Here is a 23,828-nt window from a genome sequence, read left to right as displayed (position 1 = left end):
TCGAAATGTGCTATGCATGTCCATTCCATGACCTGCCCTGCTACTCCCTACTCAGTTTCCAGAAGGAAGGAACTGAGGGGTTGGCTGGGCTCTTTATCCCAGGGACAGTGGCGTGTAGCAGCAGAGGACACTTGAACCGCCCCTGTGGGTATCACTGAGGGAAAAAATGCCAGCATGCACACCAAGAGTGAAATGGACCTGTGCAACACATCTCAAAGATTAGCAACCATTTTTTTCCATTAGGCCTCTGAGGGAAGGTGTTTTATTCCCAATATTTCCTAATTCCAAAAGTGAAGGGGTGGTGGGGGGTCTAAGACCAATTTTAGATCTGCATCAACCCAACACGTTCTCTAAAAGGATAAAGTTTGCATGGTCACTCTAGCTTCTGTTATCCCTTCCCTGGATCCTGGGGACTGGTATGCTCCCCTTGACTTAAAAGATGTCTACGTCCATGTGGCAACCAATTAAGTTCACAGGAAGTACCACTAACTTCTGGCAAATCAAAACCATTACAGTGCACCTTTCGGCCTGTCAGCAGCTCCCAAGGTTTTACAAAGATCATGGCAGTAGTAGCTGCATTCCTTCGAAGAGCAGGAATGCAGGTTTACCCCTACGTAGATGACTGGCTTGTCAAGGTCTGGTCCAAATGGCAAGTGCAGAGCAGTGTTGCTGTGATGCAGCCAACTTTCAATGCTCTGGGACTGTTACTCAACACAGAGAAATCTCTTCTTTCCCCAGTCCAGAGGATAGAGATATAGGAGCTGTATTGGACTCAGCTTAAGTCAGGGTCTTTCTTTCATACTCCAGGTTCCAGGCAATTTGTTCAATTGTCATTGGTTTGAAGGCTTACCTGGTCACAACAGCATGCTGGGTCATATGACCTCTTGAACTTACATGGTTCAATACGCCAGACCACAACTCTGCAGGGCTGGCTGGCATCAGCCTACTCGCCAAGCTGCTATCAATTTGACTCTGGTATGGGTGGCCTCTCATATCCACACCTCCCTAGATTGATGGACACATTAACTCACTGTATATGCAGATATTCCATTTTCCTGCCCACAACTGACTCTCATGGTAATGGCAGATTCTTCAGCCCTGGGATGGGAAGTCCACCTTGGTTCTCTAAAGATGTAGGTACTATGGTCCTCAGAGGTCTTAGCTTTATACATTATTGTAAGAGAACTGAAAGCTATCAGACTGGCTTCCCAGGTATTTCTATCACAGATCAGAGAAAGCAGCCTGTTAGTCCTCACAGACAATGTGGCGGAAAAGTTTTACCTTGATAAGCAGAGGAAAGCCCGCTTTTCTCCATTCTGTTAAGAAGTGACTCTAGTCTGGGAGCTCTCAATTGCCCGGCCAATATATCTAGAAGCATCTTACCTGCCAGGCATACAGAATGACCTAACAGATTACCCAGATCGTTTATGAGTTATCACGAGCACTCTCTTTGCCTGGTTGTAGCCAGATACATCTTCCAGCTGGGGTTTTTCCCCAAGTAGACCTATTTGCGACAAAGTCCAATAGGAAGTGCCATCAGTTCTGCTCCCTATGGGGCCACAGTCTGGGTTCCATGACAGATGCTTTTTTACTGATGTGGTCAGTCATGATCCTCTAAGCTTTTCCTCCAATCTCACTCATTTATAGAGTATTGCCAAAAATAAGACAGGACTACGCCAGAGTCAGACTTTTAGCCCCAGCAGGGGCCCATCAGCACTGGTTCTCCACTCTCCTGTTGCAGTCAGTCAAACTTCCAGTCACTTCCACTGGACTTGGACATAATCTCTCAGGATCATGGTTGCCTTCTCCACTCAAGTCTGCAATCCTTTCAGTTAACAGCATAGATGCTCTATGGCTAGATACTAGAGAGCATGTTTGCCTGAAACGTGTTAAAGACATCCTACTAAATAGTAAAAAGCTTTCTACGAGAGCAACTTACCTGAATGGAACATTTCTTCATCTGGGCTCATCAATATGAGGTGTGAACATCTAGTTCTTCAGTTCAACATATTCTGGATTATTTGTTATACCTGAAACACCAACATTTGGGGATTAGTTCTATCAAGGTACATCTGGCTGCTATTTTGTCCTAAGATGGATAATTGCTTTTTTTCCCCCAATGTCCATAACATTTTTAAAGGGCTTAATCAAATTATACCCTCAAGTACAAGACCCCATTCCCCTTTGGGTTCTAAACTTAGTATTGTCAAGACTTATGAGTCCCCCGTTTGAACGGTTGGATACCCGCTCTCTGATGCTTCTGCCAATGAAGGTGGCTTTTCTGGTAGCTCAGCCAGAAGTGTGGAGGAGCTGCGGCCATTAATGTCAGGACCTCTATATACAATCTTCTTTAAGGATGAGGTTTGCTTACATTCTCATCAGAAGTTCCTCCCAAAGGTGGTTTCCTCTTTCCACATCAACTAGCCTATTTAAGAACATAAGATTGGCTATACTGGGTCCGACCAAAGGTCCATCCAGCCTAGTATCCTGTCTACCGACAGTGACCAATGCCAGGTGCCCCAGAGGGAGTGAACCTAACAGGTAATGATCAAGTGATCTCCTCCGTATTCCTCGATCACCTCTGCAACAGAGGCAGGGACGACATTCCTTACCATACCTGGCTAATAGCAGTAATGGATTACTCCGATGATTTATCTAGTTCTATTTTTAAACCTTGTCTATATCTGTCTAGTCCCGAGAGTCCTAGTGACTGGCACTTTGAAGATTCTTTTTTTGTTTTAACCTGCTGCCCATTAATTTCATTTAGTGGCCCTAGTTATATTATGGACAGAATAACTTTTCTTGTTTCACTTTTCACACCTTCTATGGTTTATATACCTCTTATTCCCTTTGTCTCCTCTTTTCCCAGCTGAAATCTGCCTCTTTAATCTTCTCATATGGGATCTGGTTCAACCCCTAATCATCAGTTGCCTTTCTGAACCTTTTTATGCCAATATCTTTTTGAGATGAGGGAACAATCTGTATGCAGTATTCAAGTGTGGGTGTACCACTCTGTTATATAGGGCAATAGATTTCTCTGTCTTATTCTTTATTTTTTAATTATTCTTACTCTGTTTGCTTTTTGATGCGGTGCCACTGCCGTGGACGTTTCGAGAACTATCACAATGATCAAGACTCTTTCCTGTTGCTATAGCTAAATTAGCCCCCCATCTATTGTATGTATAGTTTCCAATGGCATTACTTTTCATTTTCATTATCTTTCATTTGCCATTTGTTGCCAATCACTTGTTTTGTGAGACTTTTTAAGTTCTTACAGTCTGCTTTGGTCTTAATTATCTTGACAGTTTAGTATCATCTGCAAACTTTGTCACCTCACGTTTATCCTTTCTCAGATCTATTATGAATGCTTGGTCCTAGGACTGACTTGGGGAACCCACTAGTTACCCCTCTCCATTCGTGAGAATTACCTATTCGATCCTACCCTTTGTCCCAGTCGTTTAACCAGTCTCATCCATGAAAGGATCTCCTTCTTTCCCATGACAACTTAATATGTAAGAGCCTGTTGTGAGGGACCTTATCAAAGGCTTTCTGGAAATCTAAGTACACTATGTCCACTGGATCCCTCCTGTCCACATGTTTGTTGACCCCTTCAAAGAACTCTAAAAGATTAGCAAGACATGATTTCCCTTTACAGAAACCATGTTGACTTTTGCCCAACAATTTATGTTCTTCTATGTGTCTGACAATTTTATTCTTTACTATTGTTTCAACAAATTTGCCCAGTACTGGTGTTAGACTTACTGGTCTGTAATTGCCGGGATCCCTTCTGGAGCCCTTTTTAAATATCGGCCTTACATTAGCTATCTTCCTGTTATTGCGTACAGAAGCTGATTTAAAGGACAGGTTACAAACCATAGTTAATAGTTCTGCAATTTCACATTTGAGTTCTTTCAGAACTCTTGGGTGACTGCCATCTGGTCCAGGTGACTTGTTACTGTTACTGTTAAATTATCAATTAATTCCAAAACCTCCTCTAGTGACACTTCCTCAGATTTGTCACCTACAAAGGACGGCTCAGGGTTGGAAATCTCCCTAACATCCTCAGCCATGAAGACTGAAGCAAATAATTCATTTAGTTTCTATTGGAATGAAAGGCAGTCAGGAGTGCCTATCTTCATTTTCAGTTTCTCATTACAGGAAAGTCTATCAAAATCATGGCAGACAATGCAGCCTGGATGTTTTATATTAACAGGCAAGGCAGAGCAAGGTCCACCTCTCTGTGTGTCAAAGCAGTAAAGATATGCGGTTGGTGCATAGTCCATCACATTCATATTTCAACAATATACCTTCCTGGAGTGAAAAACTCCCTGGCCAGTGTTCTCAGCTGGCACTTCTCCCAGGACTACAAATGGGAATTGGATCCATGAATACTAGATGATATATTTTGAACAGGTGGACCTCTTCACCACTGCGACAAACAGGAAGTGCCATCTGTTCTGTTCAAGAGGGGATTGAGACCCGCATTTCCTGGGGGATGCCTTCCTTTTATCTTGGTTGAAGGGTCTGTATTACATGTTTCCCCTAATGCCTCTAATTTTAAGGGTGATGAACAAGATCAGGCAGGATAAAGCCAAGGTTATCCTAATAGTTGTAACATGGCCAAGACAAACATGGTACCCTTACTTGTTTAAACTGTCTCCTTGTCTGGCAATCAATCTTCTGTGCATCCCTTGTCTCCTCTACCAGGATGTCAGCCAAGTACTTCATCCCAACCTATACATTCTCTGTTTCCAGGTATGGCTCCTCAGTGGTTTTCAGGGATAGAATCTACCTGTTCTGAAGAGGTACAGCAGGTATTTTTAAACAGCAGAAAAGAAGTTACCCATAATATTTACTTTTAGAAGTGGAAAAGATTTAACTATTAGTGTGAAAATCAGCGGCTTGCACCTGAATCTTCTTCACTTTCACTTATCCTGGATTATCTGCTACAGCTGAATAAAACGGGTTTATCAAGTAGCTTAATCAAGGTTCATTTGGCTGTGATAACAGTTTTTCATTTTCTAGTGGAAGGGTTCTCAGTGTTTTCTCACCTTACAACTGTAAGGTTCATTAGAGGGCTGAAGAACCTCTTCCCTTAAGTAAAGACTCCCACTCCAGTTTGTTATCTTAATCTAGTTCTCAGAGGTCTCACAAGACCCCATTTGAACCAATGGCAATCTGTTCCTTACTGAACCTGTCTGGGAAGATTGCCTTGTTAATAGCCATTACATCAGCTCTCAGAGTTAGAAAAATCAGAGTGTTAATAGCTGATCCTCTCTTACAGTATTCTTTAAGGACAGGGTTTCTGTATGTCCAGACCCTAAATTCCTACCTAAGGAGTCATCTGAATTTCATCTAAACCAGACGCATTTTTTCCCCAAAAACCACATAGCTCAGGACAGGAAGCTTCTTTGCATACCTTATATGTCAGAAGAGCATTGGCCTTCTATCCAGATAGGACCAAATCATTTTGGGAGTCTCCCAGACTATTTATCTCCATTATGGACAGATCTAAGGGATCCACTATTTCTACACAGAGACTATTAAGATGGATTTCAGAGTGTATTATCACTTGTTATGTTTCCCACTGTGATGGTCTTCATTTGGTCAGGCCTTAGGCCTTATGATATGCAGAGGGAGGGTTTGGTAGGGGAGCCTCCCACTCCATCAGGCTCTGGCCCAGGGCCCTCTGAAGGCAACAGACATGTCTAACATCCAGGAGCATCTTAAAGCTGCCCTCCCTGTGCCACTTCTTACTACCCCCTATTGTCCAAAGTTCACAATCTGTAACAGGAGGCTATGAAGGGGGATAGCTGATCACTTGGCACCTCTGAACAGCTGGGCATGGCATAGTAGTTCTCTCCCTCTTGGGGTGGTGGCTGCCTTCTCTCATGCCCTGGCCCTACATTCATATCAGTTCCAAGTCTCTCTGCTTCTGGGGTATTCCATAAACAAAATACAGGAAGCTGGCACAAATAAACTTGATTAGTAGATGGGGCGGGGGAGGAATGCCTCCCTCTCTGAGCATAACAGAAGCAGGTTGTCTCTTTCATCAGGGAGGGATCTTCAGGCAGTTGTTGAGGGAAGAGCTTCTGTCTTCCCTCAGCCCTTTTCTCACAAGCTGCAAGTTAGATAACCTCTCTCTTTGCTGGTCTGACCACAAGTGAGCTTTTCTTCTCCCTTTTAACTCCTCCTCCAGTTTATGCATCTCTTGCCAGTGTGACAGGGCAGGGCAGGCTGAGCCCAAAGCAGCCCTTAACTCCTTGTTGCCCACTGTGGGGTTTGTATACCCCATCACACCCTCATTCTATAAAGAAAGGGGAACATATGACAGTCCAGCCAGGAGAAAATTGCTAGTCAGGAGAGTTTATAAATGTCACCCAGGAAACATACACTTGCAAAAATCTTCAAAGAATTCTGAAATATAAAATGCTTTACTTGGCATATATTATTTCTTTGCTAGTCCCAGTCTTTGCCTCAGAGGGTTATTTTTAATGTTGCAGTTTATTATTTATTTTATTATTACTGTTCTTGTTGTTGTTGTTGTTAGTAAATTTCATAACCAGGCTAAATTAATATGTTGCTGACCATGGATATTAAACAGCTTGGGAAGATTTCACTGTCAAGGAAATAAACCAGTTATTGATTTATAGAATAACTGCCCACACTACAAGTGAGATACCAGTGAGTTAACTTCTTGTGGTTCTCTTCTATGTGTTACAATATGTGTAAATATCTCCTCCTGTTATTAGTGTATCTGCATAAGCAGATAACATGAAACCAAAAGGGTGAGGAGTCAAAATATCTTTGTCTAAACTGAATCACTTAGAAAAATGAAGTCATGTAGCACAAGTTAACTTATTATGTATTGTTCTTATTTAATGTTTATATTACAATAGCACAGAGAGGCCCCATTCAGGATCAGTATCTCATTGTGCTAGGCAGTGTACAAACATGTATTAAGACAATCAAATATATACAATATGTACATTTGCATATTTGTTATAATAAATTAAATCTAGCTTCATCTGATCATCATTCTAGCTATAATAAACTGGCTGATCTCTCAAAAGCATTGCAGCAGAGTTGAGTCTTGAGGAAAGATTTGAAGGTGGAAAGGGTATGGATCAAACCAAGGAGTTAAACTTTAGAATACTTCATTTTCAAGACTGCCAGCTAAAATAAAGTTTAGGAGGATGTTGTGCATACATGTGCATGTAACATGGTATATTTGATCTCCAAAGTATTAATAAGCAATATAATTTTTTTTACATTCATTAGCTTATTTTAATAAAAATAAATACCAATTTAAAAAACAAAGATTGAAAAATGTCTTTCAACAATAATAATAGAATAGAGCATTTGATGTGTGCATTTTAAATACAGAGAAAGAAAGGGAAAAAATCGTTGCAGAAGTCAAAATTGATTAGTTCTAAAATGAGGTTTTAATATTTTCAGCAAATTAAATGAGGTGACTGGTTGGCATTATGATGCTTGACAATATTTAAAATAAATAACACTCCACAGCAGTCATTTGTGAATGATTGTGTATGGGAAAGTGAAAAAAAGAAATACCTTTTCATGAGAAAAAAGTTAACATATTTTTGGTTGGAAAAATTATGAATTTAAGAGTTGTGGTGTGTATGTGTGTGTGTGTCTTTTCAATTACAGAATACATAAAAACAGGAAATGCAACCATTTTGGAGGAACCCACACAGGAATGCCTAGTGACAGAACATCAGTCTTGCATTTTATCCCCAGAAGTTTCTCCATCACGAACGACTAAAAGTAAATATTTCTGTTTTATAACTGCAGAACCTATGCCAAAGATTATCTCTCTAATAATATATTTTATACTACTAATAAGAGTTTATTTTATACTAATATACATTAGAGAGAGAGGCAATAAAGAAAGCTTTATTCCTCAGGGAGACTAATGAGCTTGCCTCCACACTCCAATAAATAGAATAGCTGATTTTCTAATATTTGCAATATATACCATAATGAGTGTTATGTAGGAAGTAAAGAGCTCCTAATGGACCATAATACATTATAGTGAGTCTGTCTTATCTCTTTTTAATTTGTTTAATGTTAAGGTACAACTTTCACACCAAAGCAAAATAGAAACATGCTCTATGTGCTACAGGGCTTTGCTGGCACTTCCCCTTTAAGTACCCAACACAGTTTATTCTTGCTCTCCCATACAGCTAGCTTCCCCTTATTCCCCCCCTCCCCATAAAGATCACTTTTATATGATGCACTCCCATTCTTCATGCAGAGAATTTTTACACCATCACTTTCTTGTACCATAACCATTACTGTGGTCCTTGGGTGCTTTCCCCTCAGGTTACACACTCACACACACAGCACAGGACCAGAGTTTAATACTTCCCTTCCCCCTCATCCACTTCCACAGTTAAGTGCTCTCCTGTTATGATGCACTTCCACTCTTTATTTAGAAACATCCCTGCTGTAGATGCTCCCCATAACTAAGCCTGGCTCTTGTAACCCCAAAAAGAAACATTCCCCTAAGCGAAATCCCAAAGTACTCTCTAGCAGTAAAGCTTTATCTTTTCACTTTTACTGCTTTCTTTCCCTACAAGAAGGATCTAGACCAGGGGTCGGCAACCTTTCAGAAGTGGTGTGCCGAGTCTTCGTATAAATTCACTCTAATTTAAGGTTTTGTGTGCCAGTAATACATTTTAATGTTTTTAGAAGGTCTCTTTCTATACATCTATAATATATTACTAAACTATTGTTGTATGTAAGATTTTTAAAATGTTTAAGAAGCTTCATTTAAAATTAAATTAAAATGCAGAGCCCCCCCGGACCGGTGGCCAGAACTCAGGCAGTGTGAGCACCACTGAAAATCAGCTCATGTGCCGCCTTTGGCATTCGTGCCATAGGTTGCCTACCCCTGATCTAGACTCACCAGAAAACTCAACTTACTCTTGAGGGCCAGATTCTGATATTCTTAGTCAAGTTGAGTAGTACCTTACTCCACAAGTAACCTCTTTGACTTCAGTGGGATCATTCCTAGAGTAAGGTTCTAGTTAACAAAAGAGAGTATTAGAATGTGGCCTGAAATTAATTAATACAAATCTAAGCATAAAGTTTCCTTTCTTGTTAATAGTAAGATCTTGGTCTTACATTCCTTGTTTCTACATTTAGGATGTGAATAAAGTAAGAAAAAATTATTAATTTTGTTTGTTTAGTTTTCTTTAACTGGACTGTTTAAAAAAGACACAGAGACACAGTTTTAAGATGCGTTTAATATTGATCTCTCTAATTTTCATCTTATTTTCTTTATTACAACATGCATTTTTATTGACTTCTGTTTTCTAATCAGAAAGCAAAATATAAAGGATTAAAAATCCTGATTCTGAACCATGTTCTACCCATAATTTTTGTGCAAAAATCCCCCTGTAGTTAATGGGAGTTTTGGATATAAGAAGTCCATGGATTTTCAAAGCCAAATGGGAGAATTTAACATATAGCTCCTGCTGATGATTTTGAAAATTTTAGTCATAACTTTGGTCTTCTTTGGATTTTTAAAAATTATTCTGAGCTAGATCTTGACATTTATGCCTTCCCTTGCATAGGGGGCAGTGCAGAGCTGTACCAGGAAGCACACCAAGGAGACTGTGTCTCAGGCAGGCACAATCTGATTGAGGCTTCTTTAAGCACCCACACATTGTACAAGCTGCTCCATCCATTAGGAGGGATTAGATTGCTCTTCCTCAGTGCACTGGCACCACTCTGTGGACTGGTGAGAAAGTGGAGAAGTCCCTCTTTTTCAGCATCTCACTCCCCAAGGGGCAGCAGAAAGGAGCAGTCGTTGTACTAGCTAGAGCAGAAGTGGTGCTTGCCTATTGGGGTTCTAAGCAGGAATATTTTTTGAGTCACCACACAACACATACTAAAAAAGCAAATGGAGGGGTCACTTTGAGCTGCTTGGGGCCCTAAGCAATTGCGTAATCTGCTTATGCATAGTGCTGGCTCTGAGCTAATGCACAGAGAGTAAAGGGCCTTCTACTGAGGGAAACCCTTGCACACTTGGGCAAGTGAAGGAGACTTCTTGTGTGGTCCCTTACCATGGTCACTTACAATCTGGTCCTTTCTGTTGAAGGAAATGGTTTTGTGCATACAGTGGAAAAGACATTTGTTTAGGCCAGATTCTGATACTATTACTCATGCTGAATAGCACCTTACTCCGGAAGAGGTCCTACTGATTTCAATGGACTACTTTCAGAATAAAGTGCTATTCAATGTGAGTAAGAATATTAGAATCTGGCTGGCCCTAATTAATTCATGATCCCCATTGCCTCATCAGCTGTGGACCTTGCATCACTAAAGGCAGCCATTAAGAAAGGAATAACATCTTCAAAGTAAAGAATTTAATAACTGGGCCCTTAATCTTGCAATACCCTGAAACTCACCAAACTTGGATTTTTAGTAGACTGCTAGAGGGAGCAGGTTCTAGTATTATTTGTTTTTCACTGAAAACATCTTGTCACAAATCCCAGAGAGTTTGATCCCAGGGACAGACAGATGGAGTCTTATAGAACCTAGCTGACACCCTAATTGCCCACAGATATAAACAGGTAGCCAATGCAAAGCATTTTGCATGGTTATAGCAGGTTCCCCATTCTAGAGATGAATGTTGGTGTTCTTCACTAGCTGCAGTTTTTCAGGCTTAGAGGGCAGAGAGAAAATGGAGTCATGGCCAATGCCCCATCCAGTGGCGCACAGTGTACAAAGGAAAGCAGAGGATGTAGAATGCCTCTCAGTGCTCATCTGATGGCTCCATTACACTATCCTTTATTCAGGGTTGTCTGTCAGAGTCAAGATATAGACTATAAGACATGCAATGTAGGGAATAATCTTGGTACCATTATATCTACCCCAAGATTCAAAAGTTTTGCATTACTTTTTAGCAACAAAAATCCCCCTTAAATTCTAATTATTCTAACTAATTATATCTGTTTTTTAAAAGGTGAAGCTGTGACTGGAGAGTTATCAAAGCTCTTAGATGAAATCAAACTGTGCCAAGAAAAAGAATATTCTTTTGAAGATCTGTGTCATACAATATCAGACCACTATCTGGACAATTTTAGTAAGATATCAGAAGAAGAATTTATGAGCAGTGGAATCCAAACTAAACTTATAGTAAGTAAGATAGGATATCAAATTAACTTTTTCAATTATATTTTACATTACTTATTGTACATTTAAGAATTAAAAAAGGAAGTAATATAAAGACTGATATAAGAAATCTAAGTATCTGTAAAAGTATATAGTGTGTGTGTGTCTTACAAATATAGGACCAGATTATGAACCCCTACTGGTAAGCAGTTACTCACACAACGACTTCAATGGCACGGTTTTGGTGAGAAACTGCTCGCCGATGTGAGTAGAGGGTTTATAGTCTAGCTTATAGGCTGCATCCTGCAAATAGTTACAACAGAGCATAGAGCTTTCTGTTGTGAGGAATACCTCTGAAGTCAGTCAACTATTATACCTAGTACTAAGTGCTCACAGGACCACACACAAAGTACTCAGTCCTGTAAGATGCTGAGCATCTTCAACTCCATCCTCATACAGGATTAAAAATATATGGATATGCAAAGGAATTAATAGCATTAAAGGAATAGGATCTGGTACTGTACCTCTTTATTGATATTAGTAGCGATTGACTTCAATTATTTTAGATAGGAATTTGACTTAAATAGGACTATTCCTGTGAATAAAAGTTCCCAGGATTAGTTTCTTGTTGTACAGTAACAAGATTGCTTCCTTTAAACCTGATTCTGCCAGTTATTTATGTTGAATTGTACCTTGCTCATTGGGTAAAATCAGTGGGACTGCTCTTGGAATAAGGTGGCTGAACTGGGCTATTTGTGTTCTCAGAGGAAACAAAGTCAGCTGCCACCTTCAGATAATACAGTTCTAATATAAGAATTTTAACAGCTATGGTAAATACAAAGGTAAATACAAACAAAATATACTGAAACAGATTTGCTTTCACTTTACTAAGCAGTGGTATCCCTTTCATGGGCTAATCTGATAAACAGTATCATACCTTGGAGGCAGGAGACTTTGCAGAGCATAGAGGCTGTTCTATTATACTGTCCTTCTTCAGTTTCCAGGGGAAAAAGTCTCTTTACCCTAATGGGCTGCTGTCCTCTCTTCTGTCAGAGGGGTAGCCATGTTAGTCTGAATCTGTTAAAGCAGCAGAGAATCCTGTGGCACCTTGTAGACTAACAGACGTTTCGGATCGTGAGCTTTCATGGGTGAATACCCACTTCATCAGATTGAATAATTTAGTATAATCTGCAAATGTTGCCATCTCACTGTTAGCCCTCTTTTCCAGATCATTTATGAATATGTTGAACAGCATAGGTCCCAGTATATATTCTTGGGGGGACCCTGCTATTTACCACTATCCAATGTGGAAACAACTACTTATTTCTACCCTTATTTTTAACCAGTTACTGATCCATGAGAAGACCTTCCCTCTTCTCCAATGACTGCTTACTTTGCTTAAGAGCCTTTGGTGTAGGACATTGTCAAAGATTTTCTGAAAGTCCAAGTACATTATATCAACTGGATCGCCCTTGTGCACGTGCTTGCTGATTTCCTCAAAGAATTTTAATAATTGGTCAGGCATGATTTCCCTTTACAAAAGACATATTGATTCTACCCCCAGCAAAGCATGTTCATCTGTGTTTCTGATAATTCTATTCTTTACTATAGTTTCAACCAATTTGCCTGGTACTGAAATTAGGCTTACTCACCTGTAATTTCCAGGTAATTGTAATTCATAAGGTCTCTCTCTGGCTGCCAATCAGTCTGGGAGCACTTTGTCCCCAGTGTTCATAGATTCATGGATTCCAAGGTCAGAAGGGACCATTGTGATCATCTAGTCTGACTTCCAGTATAACACAGGCTGGAGAACTTCCCCCAAATAATTTCTAGAGCAGATCTTCTAGAAAATCATTCAATCTTGATTTAAAAATTGTCAGTAATGGAGACTCTACTGTAGTAAATTGTTCTAAAGGTTAATTACTCTCACCATTAAAAAATTATGCCTTATTTCCTGTCTGAATTTGTCTAGCTTCAACTTCCAGGCACTGGATCATGTTATACCTTTCTTTGTTAAGCTGAAGTGCCCATTATTAAATATTTGGTCCCCATGTAGGTAGTTACAGACTGTAATCAAGTCACTCCTTACCCTTTGTTAAGCTAAATAGATTGAGCTTTTTGAGTCTGTGAGTATAAGGCATGTTTTCTAATCCTTTAATCATCCTTGTGGCTCTTCTCTGAATCCTCTCCAATTTATCAGCATCCTTCCTGAATTGTGGGCACCAGTATTTCAGCAGCAGTTACACCAGTCCCAAATACAGAGATAAAATAACCTCTTTATTCCTACACAATGATTGGATAAGCCCTTTTGGCCACAGCATCACAGTGGGAGCTCATGTTCAGCTGATTGTCTACCATGACCCTTAAGTCTTTTTCAAAGTCACCTCTTCCTAGAATAGAACCCCGCTCCAGTAAGTATGGCCTACATTCTTTGTTCCTAGATGCATACATTTAACCAAATCAAAATGCATATTGTTTGCTTGCTCCCAGTTTATCAAGTGATCCAGATCGCTTTGAATCAGTGACCTGCCCTCTTTATTATTTACCACTCACCCAATTTTTGTGTCAGTTGCAAACCTTATCAGCTCATTTTATGTTTTGTTCCAGGTCATTGGTAAAACGTTAAATAGCATAGGACCAAGAACTGATCCCTGTGGGATGCCACTGGAAACAACCATCCTCAATGATGATTCCCTGTTTATAACTACATTTGAGATCTATCAGTTAGTCAGTTTTTAATCCATGTAATATGTGCAATGTTAATTTTATATCATTCTAGCTTTTTTAACAAAATGTCATGCTATACAAAGTGAAATGCCTTAGACAAGTTTACATATATTACACAGTTACCTTTATCAACTAAATTTATACTATTATAAAAAAATAAGATATAATTAATTATATAGGATGAGTCCCCAATTATCATTCACATTTTTTCTGAGTAAATTCTTCCTCACAGCTTATTTGGCTCATAATTGTTTTCAGCTTTGTGAAATTGGATCTCTTAAAGCACCATATATAATACAAATGTGATCAAGTCATGATCACTTGTACCTAAGGTACCATTAATTTTCTGTGAGCATTTCTTCTTGATCTGTTAGAACAAAGTCTAACATAGAATTCCTTTGTGTTGGTTTCAACACTTTTTGAATTAGGAAGTTGTCATCTATTATGTTTAGAAATTCCAGTGATATTTTATTACTGGCATCATGAGACCTCCAGCATATGTCACTCAAATTTAATTCCTCCATGATCACACAGCTTTTTTTTTCTATATGTTGTAGATAGATGTGCAAGGAAGCAGTCACCCTGTTCCCTAGTGAGATTTGGTGTTCTGCAGTAGACACCAACTAGTAATCTTCTGCTTTATTTATTAAGACATTGCTCCAAAAGCGTTCAAGGTAATTTTCTTCAGAGCTATAAATGATTGGGAACAAGTAATGCCACTCCTCCTTCCCTTTTGCCCACTCATTCCTTCCTAATTAGCTTACAACCATTGATTTTAACAGTCCAGTTGTGCAGATCATCACATCAGGTTTCAGTAATACCAACTAGATAGAATTTATATTCATAAATGAGCAATTCCAATTCCTCTTGTTTGTTACACAGGCACCTAGAATTGGTGTATAGACAATTAAGGAATTTATTCTCTTCATGTCCTTTGGTTCCTTGATTGATTTTGTGCTTAATTAAAGACTGTATCACAATGCATACACACAAGAAGGCCAAATTAAAGTTACAGCTTAATTCTGGATATTCCCAACTTTGAGTGCTTGACTTTGCACCTTTAACTTTCTTTTAATGCAGTTTTTTGGATTTAATATTCATTAAAAATAACTATTAAAATAACTGATTTGTTAATCTAAATTAATCTACCACAAAAATATCCATAGTATAAGTTGTTGATCATCAATTCCTTGCTAGTTAATCGCCTATTTGAGCCTTTATTTGAAACCTTGGCTGTGGGCAGGGGCGGCTCCAGGCATCAGTATGCCAAGCGTGTGCTTGCGGTGGCAAGCCACTGGGGCGCTCTGCTGGTCACCGCGAGGTTGGTCCCTTGGCTTCGGCGGACCTCCTGCAGGCGTGCCTGCTTGCCATGCTTGGGGCGACAAAATACCTAGCGCTGCCCCTGGCTGTGGGATGTTGTTCAAATGAGCCGTTCCTGGAGGAATTGTAACTCCAAGGCACCTGTCTGAGTCACAGTTCCCCCTGAGCTCCTGTGTTGGCCAAGAGAGGGGGAATGTGTTGAGTTGGCCTGTTGTCAGACACAGCATACTCCTTTCTCTATGTGTTGTGATAGGTGAAGTCATGGCTGTTCTTACTCTACACTGCTTTCTGCCCATTTGTTCACACTGGGGCATTGCAGCCCTGTTGAGTATACTCTCTTTCCACAACCCCACATAGACTCTCCATCTAGGGTAAGCACTGGATGCCTGTGCAGGTGAGTTAGAAGGGCTTTATACTCCCTTACTGCCCTACGAAGGCACCTAAGTCCATGTCACAGTTATCAGATAACACGGTATTTGCACTGGAAGAAATTGCTCAAAGAATAATTGACATTGACTAAGCAGCAAGGAATGAAAGGAGCACTGGACTGATGCTTGTTTGAAAATGTATAATAGAAATTTGAGTAGAAAAAGACATAGGGCAAATCTTTCACATTATGTGTAGCCTAAGTAAACAGGCTTTGCATGTACAAGCATTCATTTTAGGAGAAAATCAAGGCTATCTTAAGCATGATGAAATAGATTGGTGCCAATGACAGCCTTTGACAATGAGATTTCCTAGTTTCTGTTGTATTTCACTTTTCCTTAGAAACAGTATAATGTAAAAAATCTTTATTTTTCCAATAGATGGCAGTCTGGCTCAGTATTTTAAAGAACAAAAGCAGCCATCTTATATAAGAATTTTTCAATTTACAATTTTTTTCATTACTGTGTTAAGGTGATAGGTTTTTAAACAGAATTTGCTGGACAAATTGCTTAGAAATAAAAAAAATCTTTATTACTTTTAATGAGAAGCTCTATTGGTGTAGTAAAAATGAATAGCATAGGTATATAAGAAGCAAACTAAAATCACGGACAAATTTAGGGGTGTTGTGTACAGTAACTTACATATCAGTAAGTGGATGCTAAAGGAGTCTAAATGAATCCAAGGGAAGCTAAGGATATCTACTTGTATTCCAGGGAGCCAGAAGAAGGGGATGTAGCAGGAGACCTAATACAGGGATGTAAACCCATACATGCACACATGCAACATTTTCTTTTCCATCCCCTATGTATGTTTATTGCTTCAGTTTAGATGACACTTTCCTAATATATAGCTTACACCAATACATGTTTCTGTGCAGGCTTGATATTGTTGCACACATTTTTAAGCTCCAGAGTCAAAATAGAAATGTCCAGCATTTATAATAATGGTTTTGTTTAGCTATGCTTATGTGAGAGCAAGAGCAGAGAAAAAATACAGAAGAAAGGAGGAACAGTGCAATTTTGTCCAGACCAAAAATAAGTCATGTGAGTGCCCTGGAACTATGTGCGTACTTTTTGTTTGATATGGGTAGCATATAGGGTTGCCAACTGTCTAATCACACAAACCCAAACACCCTTGCCTTGCCCCTTCCCTGAGGCCCAACCCCTTCTCTGAGGCCCTGCCCCATTCACTCCATTGCCCCTCCCTTCATCACTCACTTTCACTGAGCTGGGACAGGGGTTGGAGTGCAGGAGGGGATGAGGGCTCTGGGCTGGGACAGAGGGGTTCAGAGTGTGGGAGGGGGCTCCGGGCTGAGCCTGGGGCAGGGTGTTGGGGTGCAGGAGGGGGTGTGGGCCAGGGTGCGAGCTTTGGGAGGGAGTTTGGATGCTGGAGGGGGCTCAGGGCTGGGGTAGGAGATTGGGGTGCAGGAGGGGTGCTGGGTGCAGGCTCTGGGAGGGAGTTTGGGGGCAAGAGGGGGCTCAGGGCTGGGGTAGGAGATTGGGGTGCAGGAGGGGTGCTGGGTGCAGGCTCTGGGAGGGAGTTTGGGGGCAAGAGGGGGCTCAGGGCTGGGGAAGAGGGTGGGGGTGTGGCAGAGGGTGAGCGGTTCAGGCTGTGGCTGGGAGTTTGGGTGCAGGAGGGGGCTCTTGACTGGGGTAGGGAGTTGGAATGCAGGAGAGGTGCGGGGTGCAGGCTCCATCCGGGAGGCGCTTACCTGCTGTCCCTAGGGCGGGCAGGGTGTTGTGTGCGCTACCTGCAAGTGCTGCTCTGTGGCTCCTATTGGCTGGAGTTCCCGGCCAATAGGAGCTGCAGAGTCGGCGATCCAGGCAGGGACAGTATGTGGAGGTACCTTTCCTCCTCCACACACACAGGGGCCACAGGGATGTGCTGGTTGCTTCCAGGAGTGGTACGGGGCCAAGGCAGGCAAGGGAGCCTGCCTTAGCATCTCTGATTGTTAGTGACTGATCTCCCAGTTTGGCTGCAGGAGCCTCCAGGAGTTAAAGCCTGATTCCAGGAGACTCCCGGCAAAACTGGGAGGTTTGGCAACCCTAGTAGCCTATGGAATCTACCGATTCATAGAACAGAAATGTGGTATCAAGGAAACTGCCACAATTCCCACCCATGTATGCACAAGATTTTCATACTGCATCCAGTACTTCAATTCCTTTCTTTCATAAATGTGATATCATACTTTAATTACAGTATTTTTGTTATGCTGATTATTCAAGACAAGGACTTGTATAATAAAAAAATAAACAGTTAAAAGTGTAAAGTTTAAATTTATTGCGATGGGGCAAGGCCAGATGGCTACAGTAAAGTACTGAGGAACAGGTATGTTAGCCCCAGGCTAAACAAACCCCTAGTACCATGGTAACCAAATGGCAGTTGCTCCAGGTTAATCAAGGCACCTGGGGCCAATTAAGATCTTTCTAGAAGGCAGTGGAGATAGCTACATTGATTAGAACACCTGCAGCCAATCAAGGCAGGCTAATCAGGGCACCTGGGTTTAAAAAGGAGCTCACTCCAGTCAGGCGGGGAGGAGCCAGAGGAGAGGAAGCGCATGTGAGGAGCTGGGAGCAAGAGGCGCAAGGAGCTGAGACTGAGAGGGTGTGCTACTGGAGGATTGAGGAATTATCAGACAATCAAGCATTATCAGACACCAGGAGGAAGGTCCTGTGGTGAGGATAAAGAAGGTGTTTGGAGGAGGCCATGGGGAAGTAGCCCAGGGAGTTGTAGCTGTCATGCAGCTGTTACAGGAGGCACTATAGACAACTGCAATCCACAGGGCCCTGGGCTGGAACCCGGAGTAGAGGGCGGGCCCGGGTTCTCCCCAAACCTCGCAACTCCTGATCAGACACAGGAGGAGCTGACCCATACTGTGGGTTCCACCAGAGGGGAAGATCACTGAGATGAGCAAATCCGCCAGTAACTCAGGACCCACCAAGGTAAAGGAGGAACTTTGTCACAGTATGCAGAAGAAAAAACTTAACTGGTGTAAAACATAAAACCATTCATTTCTCATGCTCACTTCCCCTGCTGGTCCTATCTACCTGTAGGCTGACAGCATTCTAATGATAGGGCCCCAACAGCAGGGCAGAAAAGCAAGAGGAATCTTGGGGCAAGGAGATTGCTTTTTGCAGGATCTTTACTGCCTGAAAACTATGGTTTGGGCAAGGGCTGTACCTGTTTCCTCATGCAGCTCTGAAACTGTATCTCACTCCTGAACTACATCACTTTCCCTATTGCAATTTATTACTTTCTTGATAAAAGACTGCCTTTTGTTTCAAATATTGTAGTAGCTGTCTGGGTAAATGGAGGTCTAATATGGGACAATCTTCGTTATTTTTATTTATCACATAACCCAAGTCTCTATAGGTGAAAGACTAATTCATTAATCTACTGTGCTACCTGGTCCTGCCACATACTGCCTTTGAGATAGTCTGCTCCAATCTGTCCTTACTTCTTTCATACCCATGCAGTCAGCTGAAAAGTGGGGTGTCTGCACACACACACATTAGAATTTTAACCACTGATATTGCAAACTATTCAATAATGCAGGCCTGCAAAACATACTGCTGGCCCGTGGAGGCTCACTGTGCGGCCTGCGATGGGGAAATCAAAGGGCTCTGGGCTGCCCGCAGTGGCAGGGAGCCCAGAGCCCTTTAAATCCCAACCGCGGCCTGGATTCATAGGGCTCTGGGCTGCCAGCAGCTGTGGGGAGCCCAGAGCTCTTTAAATCTCAGCCACAGCTGGGATTCAAAAGGCTCTGAGCTGCCCGCAGCAGCAGGGAGACCAGAGCCCTTTCAGTCCCAGCCGCGGCCGGGATTCAAAAGGCTCTGAGCTGCCTGCAGCCTCAGGGAGCCCAGAGCTTTTTAAATCTCAGCTGTGGCCGGGATTCATAGGACTCTGGGCTGCCAGCAGCCGCGGGGAGCCCAGAGCCCTTTAAATCCCAGCCGCCACCGGGAATCAAAGGGCTCTAGGCTGCCCGCAGAGATTCCCGGTGGCAGCTGAGATTTAAAGGGCTCAGGTCTCCCCGGCAGCTGCAGGCAGCCCAGAGCCCTTTGAATCCCAGCTGCGGCTCCAGCGGATGGGCTGGGGCTGGGATTTAAAGGGCTCGGGCTCCCCTCAGTGGCAGGAGCTCTGAGCCCTTTAAATCCCTGCCCCAGCCCCACAAATCTCCGGTTTCCCCCAGCCGCAGGAGCGCTGAGCCCTTTAATTTGCCCCTGAGAGCTCCCAGCCACCTCTTCAGCTGGGAGCCCCTGACTGATTTAAAATCAAGTATCACCTCCCCACCCCCAACCTTCCTTTCTGGCCCACAGCTGTTTTGGTGGGGTGGCGCTGGGGAAGGAGGGTTTGTTTCTGCAGGGCTGGGTGGTGCTGGAATGGGGTGTTTCTGTGGGCCAGGAGGTCCTTGGGGTGGGGAGGTGGGGGAGTTTCTGTGGGGCTGGGGTTTTTCGGCCCTCAGCTGTTTTCTTTGGAGTAATGTGGCCCTCACCTCTTTACGAGTTGTGCAGGCCTGCAATAATGCATAACCCTGATGTGTTTTTATGTAATGTGAAATTCCATAAACAACACAATGATGGACTGTAATTTTATGGCTGATTGAATTATTCATAGTCCCTTTAAATATATAGGCTGTTCATATCTCTGACCCATCATTTGAACTCGACTTTGGTGGTTCTTGGCTTTTTCTGGGAGCTATATTTAGGCATCTAGTTACAATTAGCCAGATTTCCAGAAGTGTTGAACATTGTAGACAATATAGCTTCCTGGGCATGATGACATTGCAAATCAGGAATTCTTGTGCAGGTAAAGGACACTTGTAATAAGAACAGGACAGTGGTCAGACACTGACTGGGAAAGAGTACAATTAAAATAAAGGAAAGTATCATATTAACAGAGATACAGAATTATAGACATTAGAGCAAGAAGGATCCTATTATATCCTTTAGTTGACCCTTTGGCCAGGTCAGGATTATTCCTTACAGTACGTTTTCTTATACTGTGTCCAGTAATGTGTCCCAAAAAATGAAGTTCCACTATTTCTCTTGGAGGGATTCCATGGTCTGATAGATCTCATTTTCAGGCATATTTTTTGATACTCAGTCTAACTTTCCCTTTTCTTAATTTCATTCCATGATTCTAGCAATACCCTCCTCTTTCCCCATATCACCCTAATAATTCTCTTCATCCTTGATAATTATACTCTTTAAATATTAGCAAACTGTTAGGTGACTAATTGTCACTTATTTAAGCTCTTAGCTCTATTTATATTATTATAAATGTATACACACACACACAAACACACACACACATATATATATATATATATATATAATTTAAGCTTTTAGCACTATTTATATTCTTTCTGTAGCTAACCAGGCCATGGGCAGTCAGGCCTAGTGGTTGAAACAAGAATTTGGCCTACTAGTTAGAGCTGGGTGTAGAGTGATGAGAGTCCAGGAAGAAGTCAAGGGTCAGTATTGGAGGGACAAAAGCCAAATGCCAGATCTGGAGGGTAAACCAGAGTCATAAGACAGAGGCAGAGCTGGGAACCAAAGCCAGAAGTCAGAGGGGATCATGGGCTGGAAGCAGGATGGAGCAGAATTTGGAAAAAAGCAGAGGCAGGCAAGGGCATAGTACATATTGACCAGTCACTAAACTGTGGTGAGCGCCAAGTTTAAAAGTATAGCTACCAAACCAGCAGCCAGTCAGGGGCTCTGGCTACTCCATCAGTTCCAAGGCAGTGTGGTTAGTTAGGGAGCAGGTTAGCAGTTGGTGTGGCCCCTGACACTTTTTTCTTAAATCAATTTTCTAATTTTTTTTATTTTTCTTCTTTAAACTCACTTTACTTACCTGTATTTTCTGGTTCTGTGATATTTAGAACTTGAATGCAATATTCCAAGTGTGGCCTCATCCAACTCACAGAGAGAAAAGGACTATCTTCTCCCTGTTATGTGTCATAATATCTCTACATTTGAAGACCCAAACAGGGCTGATGGTGGTTTGCTTCTTTGCACAGTCATTCTGATTTTCATTTACATGAAGGCCACTCATATGGTAGGTCTACACTGCAATCAGAGGTGAGACTTGGGGTATGCATAAACATATCTGAGCTAGCTTTGATCTAGCTAGTATGAATAATAGCAGAAAAGCCGCAGTAGCACAGGCTAGCAGCTTTAATACATGCCCATAGTCCTGAGCAAGGTTGTTTGGCCCATACTGCTCCTGTGCTGCCATAGTTTCGTTGATATTGCCTATGTCTATGCTGGAGCTGGAGTATAATTTTCTGAGCTAGCATAGAAATCGTAGCCACAGCAACACAAGCAATAGGATGAGTTAACTGTATGATCCCATCTGAAATCCTAAAGATTTTTGGTATCAGTGTCTGTTCAGCTCACACATATCCACCCTATATATCCTCATGCCCCATAACAAGGCTATATAGGCCTGCACAGGCAAACCGCTTTCAGTTCCTCCTCAACAACCTTTGGCCAGAGACAGATTTAATGTATGCCTGTTTGCTCTTTATATTAGTAGTTAGTATGAGTAGCTAGGTCTTTATTAGTAGTAGATTTAGCACAGCATGTCAGACATCTGAAATTCAGGATGGTGTCCCTAGCATCTAAAATTCCCTACCTGGAATCTGGGGATTGGTTTGAGACCCTTGACCTCAAAGATGCCTACTTCCATGTAGTGATTCATTCCTCTTACATAAGATTTCTTTGTTTCACATTTCAATCATAATCATTATCAGTACTGGGTACTACCCTTTGATCTGTCTTCCAGTGCAAGCATGTTCTCAAAAATCATTTCAGTTCTAGTGAGGGCCGGCTCTAGGTTTTTTGCTGCCCCAAGCAAAAAAAATTTTTGGCTGCCCCCCACCACACCCCACCCCCGCAGTCCCCTGCTGCCCCAGCCCTGGGTTCTCCCCACCACCCACACCCCTGCCACCCCAGCGCTGGGCTCCCACCTTTCCCCTCAACCAGTGCCCTCTCCCCACCCTCCCGCCGCCCCAGCCCTGGGTTCTCCCCCACAACCTGCACCCTCCTGCTGTCCCAGGGTCACTGGTAACTCACTCCCAGGATTGGGTCATTCAGCAGGAATTCTGGATGAGCACAGAACACAGACAGGATTGGTTCCCATATGGTTACAGCACTGCAATAAAGTGGAACAATTTTCATCTTGTGTGATTGGAGGATATCTGGATGCATATTATAAGAGTGTCCTACATAAATGAGGAAAAGTTGAGGTGCCTTTATTATTCTTTTGTTCCACTTTTTCTTTCTATGGGGAATTTGCCAATGCAATATCACTGTCTTCATTTTAAACAAATTTAAAAAAAGAAAATAAAGCAATGGGTGTTGAAAATAGCAATTCCAGTCCTAAAAATCACTGGGAAGCATTTCTTGCTCAATTTTATCCTACTTTTTCTACAGCAAGTTACAGTGGATCAGTATATTTGATTTGGGAGAAATGAAGTAACAGCTGCCCGAATTGAGCTTAAGCACTCCTGAATTTTGAGGGTGTTCAAATCTGGAAGGCAGGTGCTAGATTCCCTTTCTGAATATTAGCTATATCTGGAAAGGAAAAGTCAATTTCTGCTTCCATGGCTCAGAAGTGGAAATCCTCCTAAGTGCTTGGTACTGTATCTAAAGCTACCCAGGTCCAGAGCTTCCCCTCCCTTACTTTTCATTTTAAATTCTAGTGGGATCCATGTACCTCCCTTGCTAGGCTTCAGATAGCGAGGTGCACTGTCCATTTAGTCCCTCCAATTCCTTCTTTGGGGGCTGCAAGGTGAGGTCACACCAGTATCCCTAATCTAATCTGGGGAAGTCTTCTGAAGAGGATATCTGGTCCAAAGCCTTCTACTCCTTGGACACACTTGTTCCCCATTCACAGTGCCACCCTTTTTGACTCACAGCAAGCTGCAGCATGGCTCAGCTACCTCACTCCCTACCCCTTCCTTTCCTATTGATAACTACCAAGGGATTGCTGAGAAATGTAGTTCTTTCCCTGCTCCAGGGCTGGCTCTATAGGCAGAGAGCCAGTCAAGGAACTATAGCTCCCAGAGCCCCATGGGTTCTCAGCTCCCATGCTGGATCCCCAGCTGCTCTGTGGCTCCGCTTCTGCAGGGTTGTGGGAGGGGAGGAAGTGACTAAAAAAGAAAAAACAGGATGGCCAAATGCCGCCCCATTCAAATGTGCTGCCCC

At 42.1% G+C, this 23,828-nt stretch overlaps 1 protein-coding gene across 1 annotated transcript in view; it reads left to right on the top strand.

The window, feature by feature from the left end:
* Positions 1–23,828, top strand: part of ANKS1B (ankyrin repeat and sterile alpha motif domain containing 1B) — a 786,862-nt gene that overhangs the window by 171,659 nt on the left and 591,375 nt on the right. Inside the window, exons 7-8 of the mRNA XM_032788573.2 lie at positions 7,672–7,788; positions 10,997–11,169. Coding sequence (XP_032644464.1) covers positions 7,672–7,788; positions 10,997–11,169 — 290 coding nt within the window. The remainder of the gene's footprint in view (positions 1–7,671; positions 7,789–10,996; positions 11,170–23,828) is intronic.

Source organism: Chelonoidis abingdonii, chromosome 1 (assembly GCF_003597395.2).
Source record: "Chelonoidis abingdonii isolate Lonesome George chromosome 1, CheloAbing_2.0, whole genome shotgun sequence".
Taxonomy (NCBI): domain Eukaryota; kingdom Metazoa; phylum Chordata; order Testudines; family Testudinidae; genus Chelonoidis; species Chelonoidis abingdonii.
The sequence above is the reverse complement of the archived record's forward strand: the minus strand, read 5'-3'. Positions and strand labels throughout refer to the sequence as shown.